This window comes from Anolis sagrei, chromosome 6 (assembly GCF_037176765.1).
Source record: "Anolis sagrei isolate rAnoSag1 chromosome 6, rAnoSag1.mat, whole genome shotgun sequence".
Classification (NCBI taxonomy): domain Eukaryota; kingdom Metazoa; phylum Chordata; class Lepidosauria; order Squamata; family Dactyloidae; genus Anolis; species Anolis sagrei.
Window position 1 is genome coordinate 44,247,956 of NC_090026.1, and position 22,297 is coordinate 44,270,252.

Below are 22,297 nucleotides of genomic sequence, written 5' to 3' on the forward strand. Positions count from 1 at the left end.
TATATTAAATGTCCTTTAAACTACTGATCATGGTTAGTAATAAAGATGACTTGATTGAATGATGATAAATTGCGGTCTACTTAATTGCCAGAAAAAAAAAACCTCTAGAATTTTGTGTTCTTGCTCCCACCTTTCATATATGACTGAAATGCAGATTGAGATACACACAGAAGGATGCAAAATTGTAATACATATTCTAGAAATACATCACCACATTTTATCCTCTGATCCAATCGCCAGATATGCCACCTGTAAAGATACCCAAATTATGATTGACTCTGCAGAATTTTCATTCTTTTTTACTTTCATCACAAAGTCATCAAATGAACATGTCAGGGTACCTTTATCAAAATATGTAAATGGCAGAAGAGTTGGTGACCTTGTGTTTGTCTCTGTGTAGATTTTTGTTGACAAGTTTGCTCTCTCACTTGATGTAAGAGAAAGAAATATGGCTGTGCCAGAATTTTGGATACCTGCATCTTAATCTCCTGTATTCTTGACTAGATTCTTAGGAAAAGACATCCAGGTTTTCACAACAGAGGTCAAGGGGTTTGATCTCATCCTTCTCATCATAAACAAATATCTGTAGGCTCATGTTGTACTACTAGTGGTAAATGAATCATGATGTGCTTAATAATCCGTACTAAGAAGCCATGGACAAAATGAGCAAATCTTGCCATTTCCTAAAGTACAGACAACACAGTGGGTGCAATGGATACGCTGCCTCTTCTTTTTCCAGGCAACACCAATCTTCCTAGCACTGGAGGACTTTTTGAGTTAAAAACATCAGCATCCCAGCACTGCCCCACTCAACAGGGAAAAACAGAAATGAGAGATTCTTGCAAACCAGATGTATTCTTCACCAGAAGTACTCAGGACTAATCACTTTGGAAGATTGTGATGTCTTCTTTGGAATATGCCACCAGAAAGACCAAGAGTGTTGTGTAGACTGAGTCCGCGGAACCAGATAGTAGATTAGAACAATGACATGTTCTGTAGCTTGCAACCTAGGATAGAGGCATCTGTACTTCAACTTGCTCCTGTGGTTTATTTACCTTCTTGATAAAAGACTGAGCTGAGGTTGAAGATGTGCCTCCAAAGGAGAAGGTATCTTCCAGCCCATAGACTAGACTAAAGACTCTTGCGAAATAAGGAAGCTAAAAATGACTGCACAGTTCTTCAGTTGCTCCTGTTACCTTACTAGCTTTGAACATTGAGGTCTTAAAAGTTCCTGCATCCTATTACAAATGTTGTATATATTAACCAGCAAGATCAAGGACCAGTACTCATGACACTCCTCAGCAACACTTTTCGAGTGCAAGACTGCTTCACTGCTTGAAGGGGGATGTTCATCCATTAGATACAAAACATCAGTGTTTTTTCAAAAAAGAAAATACTCTAGAGTTGATGCAGGCTTTAGTGATTTGTGACAAAGAACTTCCTCTTCCCCCCTCCAAATGCAGGACAAGAGTTCACGATGAAGCAATGAGTCTCCACTGAAATATATAGAATATCTCTATTCAAATGCACATGCACACCAAAGAAAGTGTCTTTCTTCCTACCTCAGTGAATAAACAAGAGTTCCAGAATTGCTGCACTGAGATTTCTGAGAGAACATTTTCTCCCTCTCTCAATTCAATTTGAGCTTATTATTTCTGGGCCAGAACATAAGGAAGTGGAATAAAGACAAGTGTCTAAACAAACTCATCTCTGCAGGATGTTGTGTATTGAAGATACATGTTTATGGACTGAGGGCACAACAATTCATGAAAAAGGCATCCTTATGGGGAAATGATCTGTGAGATCTTCTCTGGTTTTGTGAAGCACTGTGCTTTGCGTGTGGGTGACATGAAAAGGCCACACAGAAAAAGTAGTCCTGTGGAGCAGATTTGCACAAAGGGAGCGCTGCATTCATTTTCAAACCAAAGCTCACGACTCTATTTTTAAATATTTAAAATATCTACTCCTTTAAAAATATTGTTGTTGGATATTAAAAGTACAAATACAAAGAAACTAGGAAGAAGCGGAGAAGGATGTGAATGCGGGCTAAGCATATCAACTAATCTTTTTATGGTTTGTGACCAAAATTAGACTAAGTTGGCATTTGTAGAGTACACATTCATGTGTCGCTAAATGAGTAAGGTTTTCTGACTGTTGAACAGTGGATGGTAAATATTTTCCATTCCAGCCTTGTATGAGTCATTTACCTACTGTAAAAGCATCCTGAGTCGAACAATGCTGAATATTAAGCTCCAAGTCATGACATTTGTAGTACATACCTGTTTACAAATATCAAAAATGTGTGTAATACAAAACTAGTATGCTATGATACATCCAGCCAGAAAAGAGTGACAAACTGGATTCATGCACATTATATGCCACAAGGAAGCATCGTTAGATTACCACCATTCAGTTGCTTGGATAGATGAAACATCTATTGATGGTGAACCAAACATTATTTCAAATAGAAAGAGATTTTAGATATTAAGCCCAAGGTAATTTTCTATTAATTGACACTCTAATTCTGTATTCTACTAAATCCTAACTTTCATTACATGCTACTGTGCTGTCAAGCCACCTATGAGATAAGTCAGTAGAAAGTTTTAGAGTTATTCAACAGACCTGTGAGAACTGAATAGAGAAGCCTTTTAATCTGAGGTGATTCCTGAGTTTAATTGGAGGACTGGGCTTCCTGGGAGATAAATCTTTCTCTGGGGGGGGGGGGGGGAGAAGAAATTTGTATGGATTGGGCAAATTATTTTGATGATGAAAAAGCTACCCTTTCTCTATATTTTGCCATTTCACTTTGATGAAGCTTTTGGTGAGCATGCCTCTCCCTATCCCATTCTGGGGTCTATATGTATGTTAGGATTTACAGGATGTGGCTCAATAGAAATGTAGTCATGTGAGGGTTGTATTAAAGAAACATTTCACTAGATGAGAGGGGCTGTTTTGTTTTGTTTTTAAACCATGTGATGGCTTTTTCTCAGCCATTGGTGACTATACAGTCATCATCTTGTCTTCTGAGTTTCTTGTGAACAGAATGTGATTTCTAGATTAGAGGAAGGAGGGGGAAGCTGTAGTGAAGGGGTGGAGGATTTCCTCATATTTCATAGAGAATTGAAAACTTGCAAGCAACATCCTGAAAAGGCTCACTTGTTGTAGGGAACTGAACATTCAGAATCTGGCAAATTTTTGCAAGCCCTCATCTACTCTCCCTTTATTTCCCTTTTCCTTTTTTCTTGAGTTATTGCATTCTATTCTTTGTCAAGAAAAACCCTTTCCATATCCCTTGGCCTGGAAGGATATCTCTAGATTAAGGGTGGGAAAGAGGGAGCAGGCCAGGTGTTATTGAGCTCCAATCCCCATTAGGCCATGCCAGTAGAATAGTTCACCATGACTGAGAGAGCTTCAAGTCCAGCTGCACAGAATTATATCAGAGCCACTACATATTAAAGATCTTCCTCAAACTGAGATTCTTTAGGGGTTCTTTTCTTCAAGGGTGGTTGCAAAAAAATATTATGAAACTAAATTGAAGGTCACGGTTTCCAGATAGTAATGTTTCTGATGTTTCTCAAGATACTTAAAACATGTTGGATTCCATAATATATTTCTGGGCACTTAAGTTACTACTACTTTTTCCCTGTTTTGCAGTATAATCTGAGCACATGTCATGTTTCATAAAGTTTATTTCATATGCACAATTTGGGCTTTTTTTGTATTAGCCGATGGTTTGTTGACCGAAATAAAGGCTACTGACTGACTATTTTTAAAAAATCATTAATTGCCAAGAACACAACTAATAGGGCATGACATTTATGCCCAGGAGAATATGGATGGAATAAATCCTTCCATGCCCTACAACTTAAATCCCTATGGCCTATGCTTAATTTTAAGTAGCCAGCACTCAACATCCCACATGCTTGTAACCTCTCCTTGTTAAAGGCAGGGAATTTGAAGCACATCTCCTCAGGGGCCAAATCAGTTTTTAGTGCACAATGAAGGTCTTCCTGCCCAGCAGCTAATTGGCTTCTAACAATAGATCCTTCTGTAAGAGAAAAACAGGAACGCTCTTTCATGGCTGAACCTTCTAATGCTTTAAAGAGTTGCAGCACACAGAAGGTGGATCTGGAGTTGGCAGGATATTGTGTTAATACAAATGCAGTCTAACTTATTGTCAGTAATTTAAAATACTGTGACTTTGTATCCGTGACTTTTTCTGATTGATATTTCCCAAAAAAAACATGCCTTGAGGGTTAAAGCCAAATGGGACAGACGTCTAATAAAAGAGCATCTCTTTTTCTTGGTGGGCTGGAGAGCGGGTGGGAGAGATATCCAGCATCTTCCTTTTGGTTTTGTGGGAATCGCTGAAACGTGTGGAGAGTCTCCCAGTTCTCATCTTCCCTGATGGCTCTTCCAGATAGAGGATCTGTCTGATGCAGCCTTTGCCACCCTCCATGCCAAGTGTGAGGAGATGGAGCGGGCGAGGTGGCTGTGGACCACAAGCATGCCACCTCAGCGACGAGGCAGCAGGTAAGGATAGTTGCCACTTCTGCAGCATTAAATCCATAGATGCTTTGATTCCGCTGCTGTACAATGTACAATGTAATCTGTGTCAAGTATGGATGTCTTGGTGTTACAGGTATGTGTGTGAATGCAGTTGAGGGAGTGGAAGGAAGCCCTTCTGGATAGAGCCTCATTTTGACTATATGGGAGGGTTTACCTTCTGAAACCAGCTGGCATCCTGTTAATGGCATATGCAAGCACAAGATTGATGTGCTTTGTTTTGTGTTTTTGATGGATGTAGAGCTGTGGTGCACAACCTGTGACCCTCAGTGTGTTTTGAACTTCAGCTCCAAAAATTCCTGATGATTGGACAAGCTGGCTAGACTTCTGGGAGTTGGATTTCCAAACATCTGGATGACCACAGGTTGTGCACCACTGATGTGGAGGTTGGTATCCTCTTCCTCCAGGTCATCAAATTTGCACACGCAGACTGCAACACACACTGTGGAGTTGCTGCAACAACTGACCCCCTCCTCCAATTCCCTCCAGTCATTTCATGTTTGGGGAAGAACATAAGCTATCAAAGAAGCATCTAGTTATGTCCCCATAGCAAGATGCAAATAACTGCCTCATTTGCTGAGACCTCCAGGGACATCAGTAGCCGACAATGAAAGTCTGGAGGATCAGTGAATAGCCAGCTATAATGTGTTGTAATGAGAAAAAAAACCTATTTGAAGTGTTGTGTTGGAGGAGAGTTCTGCAGATTCTGTGAGCTGCCAGAAATACAAAGGAATCAGTTCATGAGCAAATTGAGTCTGAACTCTGCCTAAAAGCTAATATGACTAAACAGAGTATTGACTTTGAACATATACCAAGAAAGCACGATTCGTTAAAAAAGAAAAGAAAGCTTGGTAAAGAAAGTAGGGAAAGTGGATGGATATATACAATCAGGGAAGCCAGGGCTCAGAGTTTACAGAACCTGAGCAGAGGTGACTTGGAGGTCTTTCATTCATGGGGTCGCAATAGATCAAATTCGACTTGACAGCAATTAAATAAAAAGTGTAATTCAGCATGCCGTATTACTGCACTAAGCTGAGACATACAGGATGGTGACCATTGTATGCAGCCCCAAATATATGGATTAACTTGTTAACTAGTGCTAGTATCTACACTGCCCTATATCCCACGATCAGATCCCAGATTATCTGCTTATTCCAGATTATCTGGCAGTATACTCATATAATCCAGTTCAAGGCATGTCTGGGATCAGATCCTGGAATATAGGGCAGTGTAGAAAGGGCCTAAGTATTGAGTTTTAAAGAGGCACTGTACATGGCAAATGGAAGAAGGCAGGTTCTCGCAAAACTAGGGAAAATGACAGAAGCGGGAGAATGGACATGGAGTATGGGAAGATAAGATAGATATGTATGTGTGTGTGTGTGCTTATGCATGTTTTTGTTTTTTGTGTGTGTGTGTGCTTTGGTTTAGTGACAGTCAAGGCTTGGAGCTTGATTAAAAAAAGTGGTGTTTTTAAGTAATGTGAAGAATAATGGTGCCATGTCTGTGTGGCGTTCCAAGTATAGGGAACAGCCAGGAAGGAAGGGCGGAATCTTTTGAGAAATCAAATAGCCTTATATGTGAGGAGGAAGTGCAGGGAACATAGAGCAACGTCCCAAAAAGATCCCCTAAATAGCTAGTCTGCATTGAGTGAGATAGAAAAAGGTCTTGCTGTTGGTCTTGCCATAATGGGCCTTTGGTAACTTTTCATTTCATGATGCTGTCTCTCTGGATGTGTCTTTCAACGTGTACAACTGTCATTTTAAAAAATAAATAGTAATTGCCACTTTAAAATTAATTTCAGATCTTACAGATCAACAGACGGACGGACAACCCCACAGCTGGGGAACCCATCAACCCCACAACCGGCATCACCCGATGTTAGCAACTGCTACTCCCATTCTGACTTTTCCCATGCCCACTCGCCACGCAGTCCCATCAGCCCTGACCTGTTCTCTGGCCCCCACACCCCTCTGTCCCGAGACTCTGTGCGGCATCTGTCTTGTGAAGACACACGTTGTTCAACACCAGATTCAGCTTTTGATGAACAGGTGAGAGGGAAGGGGGTTCTTTCCTGATCTTGATAGACATGGCCCATGTGAGGCTCTATGTAGAGTGTTTGTCTGAGTTTTAAACTGATAAGTCGACTCGACTTGGATAAGTCGACTCGACTTGGATAAGTCAACTCGACTTGGATTTTTTAAACTAAATTTCTAGATTCATACATGAGTATGTAGAGTACTTTAGAGAACTACTATTAGCCTTACCGGGGGGGAAAAGGTCTCTTTAAGAAAATGGACAGAAAATTTGGGAAGGGAGCTTTCTTCTATATAGACAGGCTTTTGGGTTGCTACTGGTTAGGATGAGTGTTCATTTTATAGACAAAATTCCTGCCAACGTGCAACAGGCATCCTAACAAAAAGTTAAGATTTCCATCAGCCTGAATGTGAAGGAGGACAATGGTCTGTTTGTACTGGTTTTATTATGTACCATTTATAGTTAATACTTATTTAAAGCTATGTCAAGGAAACATTTGTTACTGAGCATTTTACAGTTCAACTGAGAGCCTGTGTGGGGCATGGTTTGAGTGTTGCACAAGCTCTGGATGATCAAGTTGTGAATCCCTCATGAGCTGTGGAATCCTACTCAGTGGCCTTGAGCAAGGGACAGTCTCTCAAGCCTAAGAGAAAATGCCCTCTGGATTAATCTTGCCAAGAAAACCTTATGATAAAATGTCTCCATAAGATAGAATCGACTCAAAGGTACACAACAGCAAGAAGTTTAAAAGTTAAATAAAGCTTAAACACTGGGGTGTTATGTGGTTTCTGGGATGTTTGGCCATGTTCTAGTAGCACTTGCTCCTGACGTTGCCCCTGCATCTGTGGCTGGCATCTTCTAAACCAAGAACATACATCAAAAGAGGTGGAACTGAAAACTAGTGGAATAAAATAAAACAATGGGATATTTTCATTTTTGAATTTTTTAAAGAAGCGCTTCAAAAAGGAAATACCATACATTGAAAGAGGCATATAGAGTCCATGAAACTATCATGACATTTTCTTGGCAGAATTTGTTCAGAGAGGCTATGCCTTTTTCCTTCCCTGAGACTGAGAGGGGGTGAATTGCCCAGTGTCACCGGTGGATTTCCATGGCCAATCATGGATTTGAACTCTGATCTCCAAAATCATAGCCCAGTGTTTGGACCACACTGGTTAGAGGAACATATTAATGATGTACATGATTGAGGAAAAACACGGTGAGGGTACTTTTAAGGTAGGCAAACCATTCAGGTAGATGTTCAGAAACCCTGCTGACTGGCTGCCTTTTGCTTTCCAGACTGTGCAGCCCTGGGAGCGGCGCAGCTTCCCACTCTCCTTCAACCCCAAGACAGAGTGTGAGGACCCGTCGGATCCCCAAGACCGGTCATCATCCCGCTGCACGCGGCGCACATCCGGCAGCAAACCCACCCGAGAAACAGACGTGGCCCCCTCCTCACCCACCCTTGCTTCCCTCAAGAGCCGGAACGCAGGGGCCGTGGCCACAGTGCAGCGGCCGGCCCACAGATAAGAGATGGACAGGGAGACGAGAGCAAAAAGCAATCCACCAAACTAACTTTTGGCATTAAAGCTTCTGAAAATCTGCGTTTGATATTCAAACATCCTGCCGGGAATTTTTCACAGTTTTTAGTGAATTTAAGGAGTTTAGAAACTGTTTTATTTCCCTCCTCCCTTTCTTTCCATGTTACCTTGTCACGCACACCTTCTCCAGTGCTGGGTGGTGGGATGAGGAGAGCAAACCTGTCTCCCCCTCCCCATGCTTTACACTCCTCAAACAGGAGAGTGGGAAATGGCTGGTTGGCCCTGGAAGGAGTTCTCTGTCAAAAGAGGTTTTCTTTTAACTTTTCTTTACTTTTGCTGTTGCCGTGTCTTGTTCTCCTCACCCACCACCACCACTGTGGCCCCTCCCTTCCCTTTAAGATTTTAGTGGAGTGAAATTAGTGGTGAAAAGTGATGTCTTCTGAATACAGCTCCTTCACTCTCTCTCTCTCTTTGTTCTGCTCATGGGCCACCACTGGCACTAGAAAGCACTTGCAATGCAACTCCTTGCCTCTCTTTCACTTGGTTCCCTAAGGGATGGCTTCCCACTTGTCCCCTCGCAAGAGCTCCTCTTCTCCAAGTTACCTCACCTTGTGCTGCCTTCATCCTTTCTGCTGGTCTGTTGCTGCTTTCAAGTCCCTCTCTTTCTCTCTCTCTGTCTATGTTAAAGAGGAAGAAGCGTTCTTGGTTGTTCAAAGCAAGGTCCGGTCATCAGCCTTGATGTGATTTTTGGATAATCCTGTTGTTGTTTAGGATTTTATTTTTAATAAATGAATATTCATAGCAAGTTGAGAGTGGGAGGGAAAGCTGGCAGATGAGCATTTCCGAAGAAGTTGTCCATGGCAGAAAAAGTTTAAAGGCTTCCTTTGCTAGATGTGATTTGTGACTCTCCCTCCCCTTTACCTGCTGTTAATTCTTAACATTTGTGTGTTTCTTTTTAGGTTGGCATACATCCCGTTAGTTTGAAAGCAGCAGTAGGTTGTGTATCTGCTGCTGCTAGATTGCAATACAGTAGTCTTGAGCCTTAAGTACTGGGAGGAATGTCACAGGAGTCAACAACTTGTCGCCCCAGATTCACAAAGCCATATTGTAGTGAAGAGTGTATAATTTCAGTATTCTCGTTTCTTTTCTTCAGCCCTCGATAGAAGTATGTAGTCTATGCATTGTTTGAAATGGCATCCTACTTTTAAAGCTATGAAGCGTGTGTTTACCCCTCAGGAAAAGATAGAACTTTGTTTTTCACCACTACTATGTAACTCCACTTCCACACACAACTCGGGTTTTCTTTCCTCCTTACGAGAACTTCTTGTGCTGACTATATCACCAAGCTCAGCAGGTTTGGGTTTAATTTAAAGCGGCCGCTGCCATCACCTCCCATCCCGTGACTCCCAGATTCTGCACACCGATCCATCTGTAATGTTTTTCTGACCCTCGCGGTGTGGCTGTTGGTCCCCTGTCCTGTTGTTAGCATTGCGCCTGTCTTCTGTATTAATCACATCACCAAAAAGGAAAAAAAGACATTTTTTCTCATTTTGTAATTGTAACGAAATAGTAGCTAAACTGCTTAATGGTTGGGGTTTTTTCACAATTTTCAACATTACTTAATGTTATGTTTTTGGTTCTGTTCTAGTTTAATTTCTTTTAAAAAGGAAAAACCCAATGCTATCATATCCCTCTGCATTAAGTGCTTTTCTATTTATAAGGTTGAAAATTCTGAATAACCCTCTTAGCGTTATAAAGGAAAAATCCACAAAAAAACACCTTGTATTTTGTAAATATTTCTTTTCCTGCTTCAAGCTGTGTAATGTCCTTGTTATATAGAAATGCTTTTCTTCAGAGAAGCTGATCTTTGTTTAATGTCTTGATTCTGTTGGCCAAAGCACAAATGTGTGCTTATAAAAAAAGATTAAAAAAATTAAAAAGTTAAGAAAACGTGCTAAATCTCATCTGTGAAACATAATGGGAGAAAAAAGCTGTCTGTACAAAATACCGTATTTCATTGTGTAATAGTCACCCTTTTTCATCAAAAGGGGGATTGTGACTATTGCACAAGGAAAAAATGACTTTGAGTCTCTAGTTTCTATTTTTTAAAAATAAAATAAAATGCCTTATCTTCAAAAGAGGAGGAGGGGAAGGATGATCCAGCCTCAGACAAACAGCTCTGTTTCTGATTGTTTTTATAAAACTGCAGAGCTATTTGGGGCTGAATCTCCCTCCGTCCTTTTCTCCATTCTTTGTTTTTCCAAAGGCAAAACAGTTTAAAAACTTTCAGCCTTAGGTCTCTGAAGTTTCTCTCTTCTCTTCTTTCTCTGAGGCAAGGCAGTTTACATAATCTAGAATTGAGTTCTTTGGAGAAAACCGGGAACATATGAGTTTTAGACCTCCATTTCAGGGTTTTTTCAGGGGTGCGACTATGATACAAGGAAAACGAAAACATTTTTGCACCCAAAAAAATGGAGGTGCAACTGTTATGCGGTGGTGAGTTTTACGCGATGAAATATTGTATTAGCAAATATGTTGAGAAAATAGTTGAAAATGACAATAGGCAAGAACTTGTTTGAGTGAATGATTTTTTAAATTACAATACTATTATTTCTTCTTGGAAATGGCAGTTAAAATTTCATATTTAAAGATGACATAATTCCCCCTAACAGGATAATATAGTTCACAGTGGTGAGAGTCATGTGGTACTCCAGATGGTGGATTGCAATTCCCAGCATTCCTCATTCTTGCTAGGGCTGTTGAAACAGGCCGTTACCAACTCTGAGCCTTAATGATGACATTGCTGGTATGTATATAGAGCGGAATAATATATAGAGAGGGTAAATGTCTGCATGCCTTTTCTGTAAAATGAGGCTTGGTTTACTGTGATTGTGTGCCACGTGTTTTAGCTTACTGCTACAGACCAAATATATAAAACTGGAGATGAGAAGCTAACTTTACCACAGAAATAAGATTATGGTCCTTCAAATATTAACAGATTGTATCTTCCAGCATTCCTTAAACACAGTGGCCATGGTAACTAGGGCTGGTTGAGATTCCATATAAACAACATATGGGTACGCACACACATGCTTCTCTAAAATAGCTGGAATAATGGGATTCAAGTTCCTGTGTCTAGAATGGCCTGACTTCTTTGCCACGTCAGTCTTCATCCCCTCCTTTCAACAAAGAACTAGTTAAATATTGTAGTAATGCCTTTTTTATTTCCAAATTCACTTTTACAGCAACAGTCAGTGTAAACCAGTTGTTAAAACACACAAGTACAATATGGACAGTCACAGACAGGTAGCTAAGCTAGGATGATCATACGGAGATCTCGTTCCCTTCCCACCCCCACCCCGTTTCCCACCCCCTGAAAAACTTTGAAAAGGGAATTGCAGGGTCTTCTAAACTCCATGTTTCCCTTTTTCGTACTTCCACGTTCCATATAACAAATCCCGTTATCTTTTTTTTCCTTTTGTAACTTCAAAACCAAGACTTTCAACTGTCAAGTTTAACACTTTTTCATACCCCTAGATATGTAAATTTATATACCAAGACAAGACATCAGCCAGTCTGTTTGACATGGACCTAGACTGAAACTCTCATGGGTCTAACCATCTGGAAAAGTGATGCCCCTTTTGTCCTAAAATGAGTTATAAAGAAAAGTAAAATCCAAGCTATGATTTAGGGAGACAGCTACATTTGGGTGGAGAAAATAATATGTCCTATGCTTCAAAACGGTGGAGGAAGTGAGCAATGAAAAAGGACTTGGGGGGGGGGGATAGTAAAGATAATTGTTTTACATTTCTTTCATGCTGAAGAAAGCCTGTCATTTTATTTCAATCTATGCTGTATGCAATAACTGACAAGGGATAATGCAAGGGGTTTATTTCATGCCAAGCTGTAGCTTTATGTGAGTTGAATTGAGTCATAATGTCTAGGTTCTCGGTGGGGGAGTCTCTCGCATTCCACAATTTGTATAATGCTGGGTTTAAAAGAAAGCCACCTATTATTTCTGCATTTACTTTAGAATGGTAGGCAGTTTACACATCTTTAAATCATTAAAGATGACTAAACAATACCGAGTTCACTAACCCTTCAACCAGATCAGTATTTCCCATGTACCAGTGTAATATTCTATAAACTTGTGTTGTTCCTCTTCTGGCTTGCTGTTCTATCCCCTTTTTTGACATACCCTTTTTTATTAAAAAGCAAGTTTCTTTACCTTCAGACGTTCTGCTTGTAGAATCTGCACTTCTAGGAAATGACTGCCACTTTTAAGTAACCTCTTTATTAATACAGTGCCAATGATGGGCACGGGATTACTATTTTGAATCATTCTAAAAGAGCAAGTGAAGATATAAGTGGATGGCCATTTTTCACGTCACCTACTCCCCCAATGGGACTGGCTTAAAGAACAACATAAATAAATTGTCCAGCACTCCCTTTGGCATACTAGAACTGTGAATGAATAAACTTTTTGATTGCCTTTTAAGAATGGAGTAAGATATAAAGGATGCTGGGGCTGGTGGAACATCACATTCAGTGCTCATAAGTACCTTCTTAACATCATCTCCATCCTGTGCTCTTAGGCCAATGTAAAGACTCAGTAAGCTTTCTGGCCAGGCTCTAGGTTCTACTAGCAACTGTACTTTTGAGATGCTTTCACAAAGCATGATACCCATTGCTTGGCAAAAAAAGGCAAGTCCAGGATGTGGGCACAGCCCTCTCCCAACCCAGAACAGCCACCACACTATTGCTAGAGTTAAAGGTTCTGCCAGAATCAAACAGGACCTCATCTGTTAGCATGTATGAAGCACGTATGAAGCCTTCCACTCCATGACAAAAAATGGAGCATCTATATGGAACTTCTTCACGCCTCCTGGCAATGCCTCATCATGTTTTGAATGCTAATAAAGTAATGCAACATGATTTGTTGTTCTACCAGCTATAGGAAGTCCATCTCTCATTTCCACCTGCATCTGGATTTGTAAGGTCCATAGTACAGTCGGATGTATATTTTTCCCAGGAAAAACTGTGTAGGATCGTTTTGATTTTATCTTATTCGTGTATGGAAAAGAAGGGGGAGGAACAACTTGCTTTATTGTTCACACTTCTGCTTCTCATTGTGTGCCTTTAAGTCATTTCTAATTGACGACAACTTTTAAGGTGAAGCAATCATGGGAGTTTCTGAGACAGAGTGTATTTACTCACTCAGAGTTACCCAGTGAGTTTAGTTAACCTAAATTGGCTACTTTTCCATACACAAAATACTTTTGTTCATATCAATATGTTTGTGATCAGCTTTAACTTTAAATAGGAGCATGCTTTCTTCAGTTCGGGGTTTTTAAATGTTATTCCAGCAAAAGAGTGTATCCGGGGGGTGCCTGAAAAGTAGACATTGGGGAGAGAAAGGAAAAAAGGTAGGAATGGCAGTAGCTGAGGACGAAGTATATGTACTTGAAATTGAAAGGGTTTCAGTCCTCCTTAAGGGAGCCAACTGAAGGGTAGTTAGCTAGAATACATGGTTTGGGAAGAAACAGAATCAGCGCCTACTGGTGCTGCACCTTCTGAGCAACTGGGATGAGATGGCTTTGCAAAAAAGACAAGCACAGCCATCTCTTCCTTGCCCAACACCAAGGGATAGAAAAAAGAACAACAACTTGAGGAACTATTGTTGGGGCCCTTGTATTCAAAGAAACTTGTTACTTTTGTACCGTGTGCTTCTTTTTAGGGGGTTTCTTCCTCACTAAGAGCAAGTGTGTGCAAGCGATATGAGAGAGGGCTTTTAAACCTACCACCCACCCTGCTGGCTGCACTGTGGAAGAATGAGTTGAGACTACTTACACTATATCATGATGCGTACAACAGTGCAGCCTCCATGAGATACAGTCAACCCCCCCCCCCCCCATGAACTTATGGATGTGAGCCTTGTATCTTTTTACTATTTGTGGGATAGAAGCACTGGAGAACCTAGAGAGTTCCACATGTGTTTCCAGGAAGAAGTACCTTTTAGAGCATGGATAAGTGAAACCGTGGATACCTAATCTGTGAATTGGGGGGAGGGGGATCACACTGTATCTGAAATCTGTCTAAAGGATTCTGAGGTACTACTACTAGTCCTTCAGGTGGTGAGGCAAGTGTACGTTGCCAGAATGGATGTAAACCCACATTGTGCTAAACAGATGCTCTGCCCAAGAAGTATCCTTCCTGCTATTTGCACGTACCTTAAATAAGTGCACCTGTCAATGGTAAAACAAGACGCCCTACAGCCACCCCCTCTACCTCACAAATTTCTCTACACACAGACACACACATCTTCCCCATGGAAACTATAAGAAATAGCCAGGCCTTTTTAGACTGAGCCCAAGGAGCAAAATGGCTACTTTACTACCCCCTTGTTTTCCTCCCCACAAATCCACCCCAAGTTGTTAGATGAAGTAGATGATTTCCAATGCTGGCACGTGTGATATATGCAAAGAGATTGGCACAGTAACATGAAATGGAAAATACTGGGTAGATATGCTGAAGGAGGCAAGCTAGGTGAGGGTGCACTAGAAACAATGATGGAGAAGGGAAGAAAGAGGTGACAATAGTCGCTGTTACAAAAAATTAAAAGCCACGGGGTGAATCCAGACACATATTTAGTAAATACGTGTTTTTAACAAGTCTGCTCAAAGTAGGACTTTGTCTGGCACCAAACCTATGTCATTAGATTTTCAAGATTCATTTTTTAAGGGAAAGAGAACACACAAGGTGGCAGGATGTTCTTCAGAATGCATCATTCGAAAAATAGTATAAGGGAGCAAAGAACTTGTAGGGTTAAAATGCTTTTTCACTTGATATCTTTCACAAGAAAGCGTCTAACACTTGTGTGACGTTAATGACTGCAGCCAAATTCTCAAAATGAGCACAAAGCTCAAATTGAGCTTTTGGCTGCCCCCATCTCATTATTTCTGTGTTATCCCTTTTGCTCTTTCTATGCAAGTGAAATATGAAATACCATATTGCCTGGGTCATCCAACAGGCGTTCCACACTGAAAACTACATGTGTGAAATCTGACTTAGTCTAGCCGTCCACTGGCACCCATCCCTCTCCCATTACTTGAAAGCAATGATTCTTGTAGAAGGTGGATAAGCAATCGCTATGTGGGAGACTCTATTTAAGGGGATGTGCTTAACTCACTACTATACATGCACATCGGCAGACACCATTCTTCTTTCTCAAGATAGATTATCTAAAGCAGCAAACGTTCACCTGGCAACCAATTACATTTCCTTTTGTTTAGGGGTGAGGACAGAAAGGATATGCTTCTCTAGACTGAGATCTTCAGAAATGGTGGGAAATTCTCTTTCCCATTTTGAAATCCTGAGGCCAGAGATGAAGGAGGAAATGGGGAAGGAGTGGGAGCAGGTTAAAAGAGTTAGCCCATTAAGTTAAGAAAGAAAGGAAGGGGGAGGGGGGGAATGCAGATGTAAAAAGGAACAGAGAAAGAAAGGCCGGAGTGGATTCTTTTCTTCTTATTCTCTCCACCCACTTAAACACAATCACAAGCCTTGCTTGGCCAGGGAAGCAGACACTTCGTCAGCCAATGTGGCCAGCTGTGGGGAGTCCACCATGTTGATGCTTCCGGTGGAGGAGACATTGCTAAGGCGCCGTGGGGAGGCATCACCAGAAACAGTGGGCGATTTGTAGACAATTTCAGCTCCATGGTCAGTCTTGGCTTTGGCATTCTCACGGAAGGTCAGCTTGTGGCTCTCAATCTGGAATGAGATAAGGGGACAGATGAAGACAGTGGATGAAGGAAGGAAGGCAGGGAGTTGAGGCCCTCTCCCACCACTCACCCTGGCTATACCTTAGCTAGTGTTTGGTCAGTATGCCAAAATCGTTCCTGCCTGCCCAGGAAGGCAAGCATCAAAAGAGCGAACCAGCAAAGCAGAATCCCAGCTCCTTCACCCCTTTGTCAGCCTCACATCATTTCCATAGGTTAGGGTTAGGAGAAGGAGTAAATGGCATGAACTTCCCCCTCACTTGTTGGCCTTTGCCCTGCCTGCGTTCTTGGTCAAAGGAAATGTCCTTCCGTGGGCTGCATCTGGCCCGCAGGCCACATGTTGTGCAGATCTGATTAGACTCCTATTTCATTGAGACTAAGGGAAACAAATCCCTCCCCAAGGTAAAAACGACACTTGTCTGCTATTGTAAAAGATTTGGTACTCATGTTCTTTGATCCGGAAATACTAAGTGATATATACCTTATACAGTACATAAGAAGCAAACTATATGTATTATCCTATGCTATCTTTGGACAAAAAAAGTCCACTTGCAGAAGAAGCTTCTCTTATGACTGGAATACCACGACAGGGGAAAAAAGATCTGAGTCTGTCAAAATATGATACAGTATCATAAAGCATAGGAAACCCACATCCTTGAAATCTGGGCACTATGCCCTATGAAAGGCTTTGAGACTTGACAGTTGTTTATAATGCATAAAAGTACCATATTTGTAAAGCAATTGTGTAGATTCAATACTACAGATTGTCATGTTTTTATTCTACAAAATCAAAGGCCCACCCCACACCCGCCAGGCTTTGGGCATCTGATTCCCTTCTTGCTCTCCCAAAGCTCATGACAACAGGTAACTACTTACTGGCATCACATGGGTGCAAGTCGGGGAGTGGGCTCTCCTCGGGGATGGAGGGCTCCGTGATGGGGGACGGAAGCCCAGTCTTATGGGGGCAGTTTTGTGCACCGTTCGTGTCTTCCTTGCCCTTCTCTCTCTGCATGTGGGTGGAGAAGGTCAGTGGGATGCAAAATAGCATCGTCAAATAAGATGACATGAAACCAAAAATCTTCAATGGGGAGGGAGGGACATATGGAATTGGAAGAGGACAGGAAATCAGAAAAACAACTGCAGTGTGTAGAAGAAGCCACAGGAGCCAGAGATAGAGAATGTAAACACTGAGGAAAACACAGTAGGTAGCACTGATTTGACTCTGGAGCCCTACAACAGAGAGGTCTGATCATATCAAGCCCCATTCAGAGGATGCCTGCTGTGTATTGCTAATTTGCCCTCCTTGCTGATCTTGTCATGCTTGGAAGGAGTCAGAACACTTGAATGGTTCAATGCTCCTTTCAGTCTAGTCTACATAAACAAACTGTATATCATTTAAAAGAAGAGTATTTTCTATAAACAGCAGCAGCGGATGCTTAGACCTGTTTCTGTAGTCTGTATGATTGCAACTCTTCTGTACTGCTAGCCAGATTTAGTCATGATTAACTTAAAACTCATTTACTCCAGCAAGTATAATCCTCATAATGGGTCAGGGTTCCACCTACCACAATGATTGCTACAACTACTATCTTTCGAATAGCTTTGTCCTAACAGCTATAATCCCTTTTCTCTACATTTTTAAATTAAGATAAATCATGAAAACATCTCAGGAAATACAGTTTGTTGCTTGGGTATGACATTCAACAAATTTGACAACAAATTTACTTGTCTATTTGCCCAGTTTTGGATTCTGAAGGTAGCTACTGTTCACCTTGCCTGATGAAGGTAGACACACACAGCTACAGTAGGTTTGGCTAGAGTAGAATCTCAATCGTCCCAGATCAATGCTTTATTGCATTGTTTACTGCAGCAGTGTGTCTACAGCAGTGTGATTCTAGTCTAACCAAACCTAGTGTAGCTGTGTGTGTCTACCTTCATCAGGCAAGGTGAACAGTTCTGCTCAAAAATGCCTTCAGCTAAGCTAGCATTGTAAAAAAAAGAGTTCTTTGTCACAAGCTTTGTTAACTGAGATATGGTTGCAATGCTAACATTTAAAATGTTGCAGTGTTTTAACTTCTCTCTGAAAAAGAAATAGGAAGAATTTTTTTCTTCTTCGTGGTCTCTGTGAATGCACACATGTGGAGTGTCTGCGCCTGCGCAGGCCCCAACGGAAACTAGAGAAGTTTCCTTTGGGGCCTGCGCAGACGCAGACACTCCACATGTGTGAATTCACAGAGCACCACTCGAAGAAAGATGGTCACAGGTATGTAACCTACCATTATTATCCATCAATTAGATCTTCTTACTGCTATTACTTTTACTTATCTCCTTCTAATTCTATTTTGGTTTTGTCTGCCACTGCCACTCCTCTTTCTTCTGGGGTTTACAACTCTTTGTGGGACCAGAATGATACTTATGGCATCCTGGGCAGATCCAAAGGAACCATTTATACTCACACTGTCTTGCCTGACTTTCCTTCTCAAATGGCCTAGGAGAGCTCAACTGTGGCCTAGTGAATGAAGAAAGGACAGAGAAGAAGTGGAAAGGGGTGGAGGATGTTCAAGGCCAGAAACTGTGAATGTCATTGAGAGAAGGATAAGGAAGCAGAGAGGTTCTCCCATCAGAAGAAGCCAGTGCACTCACTGGAAGGAGCCAATGAGAGCCAGAAAGTTTCACAAGATTATTAAAATGAGATGTGTCTGAGAGGAAAGGGCTGAAATGCACGTGAGTAGAGCCTCCCTCCCCGAGACACGCACAAAAATGAGGCAAATACACACAAAGAAAAAGGATTACTTGTAGCCCTGAACCACTCTTTCAAAACCTAAGGAGCAGCTAGGACCCAACAGACTGATCAGGGATACCATCTCAGCACAACAATAACACGGTCAGAACAGTTGATGTTTTTAGCAATAGCATCACAAGGTCAAGCTTCTCACAGCACAGGGATCCATATCACCATCTGCTAACACATTAAGTTGCCGCTGAAGATACAGTGATTCCCAACCTTTGGTCCTCCAGGTATTTTGGACTTTTGCTCCCACAATTCCTAACAGCTGCTAAGCTGACTGGGATTTCTGGGAGTTGAAGTCCAAAACATCTGGAGGACCAAATATTGAGAACCACTGTGTTAAGAGTGACAAACTGAAAAGCTGCTAATCTGATTTTATGATTTAGAGACTTGTTGCTGCCAGGCCGAGCCTAGTCCAGTCCAAACTTAATGTAACTGCTGAGCATATTTTGTGGACATCACTGGAGAGGAACTAGCTCTGACAGTTGGCCTAGCAGAATGAGTAGGCCGGTTCAACACTATCTTCATATGTAGAACCTACCAAGTCCTTGTACTTAAACCCAACAGAATGGGCTGTTGGACACATTGCCTCAGTAACCCAGCTTTAATACACGGGTAACATTTTAAACACAGCCTTGAAGAAGGATGGGAGCTTTGTGACATTTGAAAGAGCCTTCAACTGAACCATGCAGTAATCCTTTAAGAACCATAATAACAGACATTTGAAATCTGAAGCCAAGAAACAGAAAATCCCTTCTCTCCTCCGACTCAATTAGAAACATCTTAACCTAGTTTGTCTTACTTGGGGCATATACAGACGTACATAAAAGCAAGTGCAGACACGTATCTTTTCTAATGGGGTGAACTCAATTCCCCACTCCTTTGTACTGCAAACCAGCAGGTACACTCATCTCCACATTAGTTGCTGCTTCTCCAATCTAGTCATTCACATGTCATTTTATATATTTATATATATATAGAGAGAGAGAGAGAGAGAGCGCACCAGTGTACATTTGTGTGATCAAAATGCGAGTTAAACTTACCTGATCAGGGATATCATCTCAGCACAACACCAGATTGAAAAACCTAACCCTCCTACATCTCCAACAAGAAGGTGAACCAAATTAATACCCCTAGGTAGAGTGGGATTTCTGTCCCAGATTTTGCAAAAGCAAATCACAAGCCGCAAGAGAGTAAACTACCAATAAGCAGACTCCCATAAGGAAAAAAAATGGGAAGAACAGAAAAATCCACAAAAGAAGAAACTATAATGAATCAGAGTATGAATCAGAAAAGACCAAACAGGAGGAAAAGCATTGTATATCAAGGGTGTTTACACCTTTGAGGAGATCCAGGACGTAAATCCTGGAAGACAAGTTGAGAGTACACTTGCTTTCCCCCAGACCTTTCCCAAAACAATGTTCAACTTGGGGACAATGGAGCAGATGATGCAGTAGAGGAAATGCAGCACAGAATACGTGAAGAGGCAATACAGAAATATCTGGCTAATCTAAATCAATTCAAGTTCCCAGAGCAAGATGAACTACATCCAAGGGTATTAAGAGAACTAGCAGAAATAATTTCAGAACTAGTGGTAATCATCTTTGAGAATTCTTGGAAATCAGGAGAAGTTCCAGCAGACTGGACAAATGTTCCCATCTTCAAAAAAGGAGGAATAAAAGACGTGGATTGGGAATTGTTAACTGACCAAACCCAAAAGTGCTTATCAATGGCTCCTCTTCATCATAAAGAAGTGACCAGTAGGGTGCCACAAGGGTCTGTCCTGGGCCCAGTGGGTTTCAACATCTTTGGATGATGGAATAGAGGGTATGCTTATAAAATTTGCAGATGACAGAGGGCAGGATGTCCGCCTCTGTGGGTTGGTGCTCATCTCCATTTCTAAGCCGAAGAGCCAGCGTTGTCCGTAGACACCTCCAAGGTCATGTGGCAGGCATGACTACAAGGAGCACCGTTACCTTCCTGCCGGAGCGGTGTCTATTGATCTACTCACATTTGCATGTTTTTGAACAGCTGACAGAAGATGGGGCTGACAGCAGAAGCTCACGCCGCTCCCCAGATTCGAACCTGCAAATACTGGTTGCCTTTGATAGCTTTATTATTTATTATCCTTGACTGCTCTTGTTTTGTCTTCCACTTCCATAAAGAAGCCGCTTTAGTTTGCACCTCTATGCCTGGTGCCCTGCTGTTGCAGTGCTTCTGGATAACTGCTGTCATCCGAACAGACTGCCATAAGCCCTGTGTCCCTAATAAAGTTGTTGAGACATTTTCTGAATTACTTACTACCCTTGGGATGCAATTCCATCATCCAACAACGAATATAACTTTGATTAGTTCTGCCTCCTGAGAAAGTTCATATGATGCCTTTTAAGACAGAGAAAAGCACCACTTCAGTCTGTTATTTAAAGTATTCTGGAATCAAAGAAGTAGGACAAGGGATTGTGATGCCAAAATCACTAACTAAAGCATAATCAGCTTTGGCTTCAGCAAAGATAAACACCGGGACTGTGGCACAGCTGGCTGAGTGTCAGCTGTATTAAGATCACTTCTGACCAAAGGTCATGAGTTTGAAGCCAGCTCGGGTCAGAGTGAGCTTCCGACCAATTGTGTAGCTTGTTGTCGACCTTTGCGACCCAAAAGACAGTTGCATCTGTCAAGTAGGAAAATTAGGTACCTCCTATGTGTGGGGAGGCTAATTTAATTAATTTATGCGGCCATAAAAAAGACTCCAGCAAAGCATGCGGGGAATGCGGAAGTACTCCATCAGCGTCGCAGATGGAAGATGAAAGCAACAGCTCCCCTAGCGGCCAGAAAGGTTAAATAGCCTCTGACTGTCTGTCTATATCTGTTGTGTGCCTTTGGCATTGAATGTTTGCCATATATGTGTACATTGTAATCCGCCCTGAGTCACCTGCGGGGTGAGAAGGGTGGAATATAAATACTGTAAATAAATAAATATCTTTTCCAAACTCAGCCCTGGAAGCCAACAGGTACCTCTAACAACATGCCCTTGCTTTTAGGTACGTCTGTATGCACCCTGGGTGCCTCTTGGAAAACAATGTTTTATTAGAAATGACAGTGCCTTCCTGAAGGAAGAAAAAACCCATTAGAGATATGCTTTAAAAAAAATTCAGTCCACACTTTTTTTCTTGGCTTATTTCAGCCATTATTTTGAGCAGCACCTGAGTTCCACATTATATGCAAACATTCATTTGAAGCCTGCTGAGCTCTCTTGCCTAAAAGGGTGAGTTCCACATGAGAGCTCCAACAGCTGATTTTGCAAAAAAGAAAAAAGAAAAAAAAAGAAAACACGTAATCCCTCAGGCAAGTATTTTTTCAGATCTATGTAGGGAACACTGATGAGCAAATGTTCATCAGTGGTAGCTTGGCAAACATCATAATCGTTTTATTCGGCATCAGAGATGCATGCAGGCAATGCACAGTGGAAACCGGGGATATATAAGGAAAACTCCAATTTTAAAAAACTTTAAAATATTAACATATTACAATCAGCCCTCCACATTCACCAGGGTTTCGGGCTGAGGAGCTCTAAAAAGGTGGGAAAATGTGATTTA

General features: G+C 41.5%; 2 protein-coding genes across 31 annotated transcripts in view; one reads left to right on the top strand and one right to left on the bottom strand.

Moving 5' to 3' along the window:
* KANSL1 (KAT8 regulatory NSL complex subunit 1) overlaps positions 1–10,091 on the top strand; it is a 157,228-nt gene extending 147,137 nt beyond the window's left edge. For all 3 annotated transcript variants that reach the window (XM_060781099.2, XM_060781098.2, XM_060781100.2), the window contains 3 exons: positions 4,421–4,533; positions 6,368–6,614; positions 7,900–10,091. In XM_060781099.2, coding sequence (XP_060637082.2) covers positions 4,421–4,533; positions 6,368–6,614; positions 7,900–8,130 — 591 coding nt within the window. In that variant the 3' untranslated portion in view covers positions 8,131–10,091. The remainder of the gene's footprint in view (positions 1–4,420; positions 4,534–6,367; positions 6,615–7,899) is intronic.
* Positions 10,092–11,343: 1,252 nt separating this feature from the next.
* The window catches only part of MAPT (microtubule associated protein tau), a 93,854-nt gene continuing 82,900 nt past the window's right edge, over positions 11,344–22,297 (bottom strand). For 25 of the 28 annotated variants that reach the window (XM_067470061.1, XM_067470062.1, XM_067470057.1 and 22 more), the window contains one exon: positions 11,344–15,908. In XM_067470061.1, the coding sequence (XP_067326162.1) occupies positions 15,693–15,908 (216 nt within the window). In that variant the 3' untranslated portion in view covers positions 11,344–15,692. Of the gene's footprint in view, positions 15,909–16,792; positions 16,923–22,297 lie in introns of all 28 variants that reach the window. The other 3 variants (XM_067470065.1, XM_067470052.1, XM_067470071.1) reach the window with 1 other exon arrangement.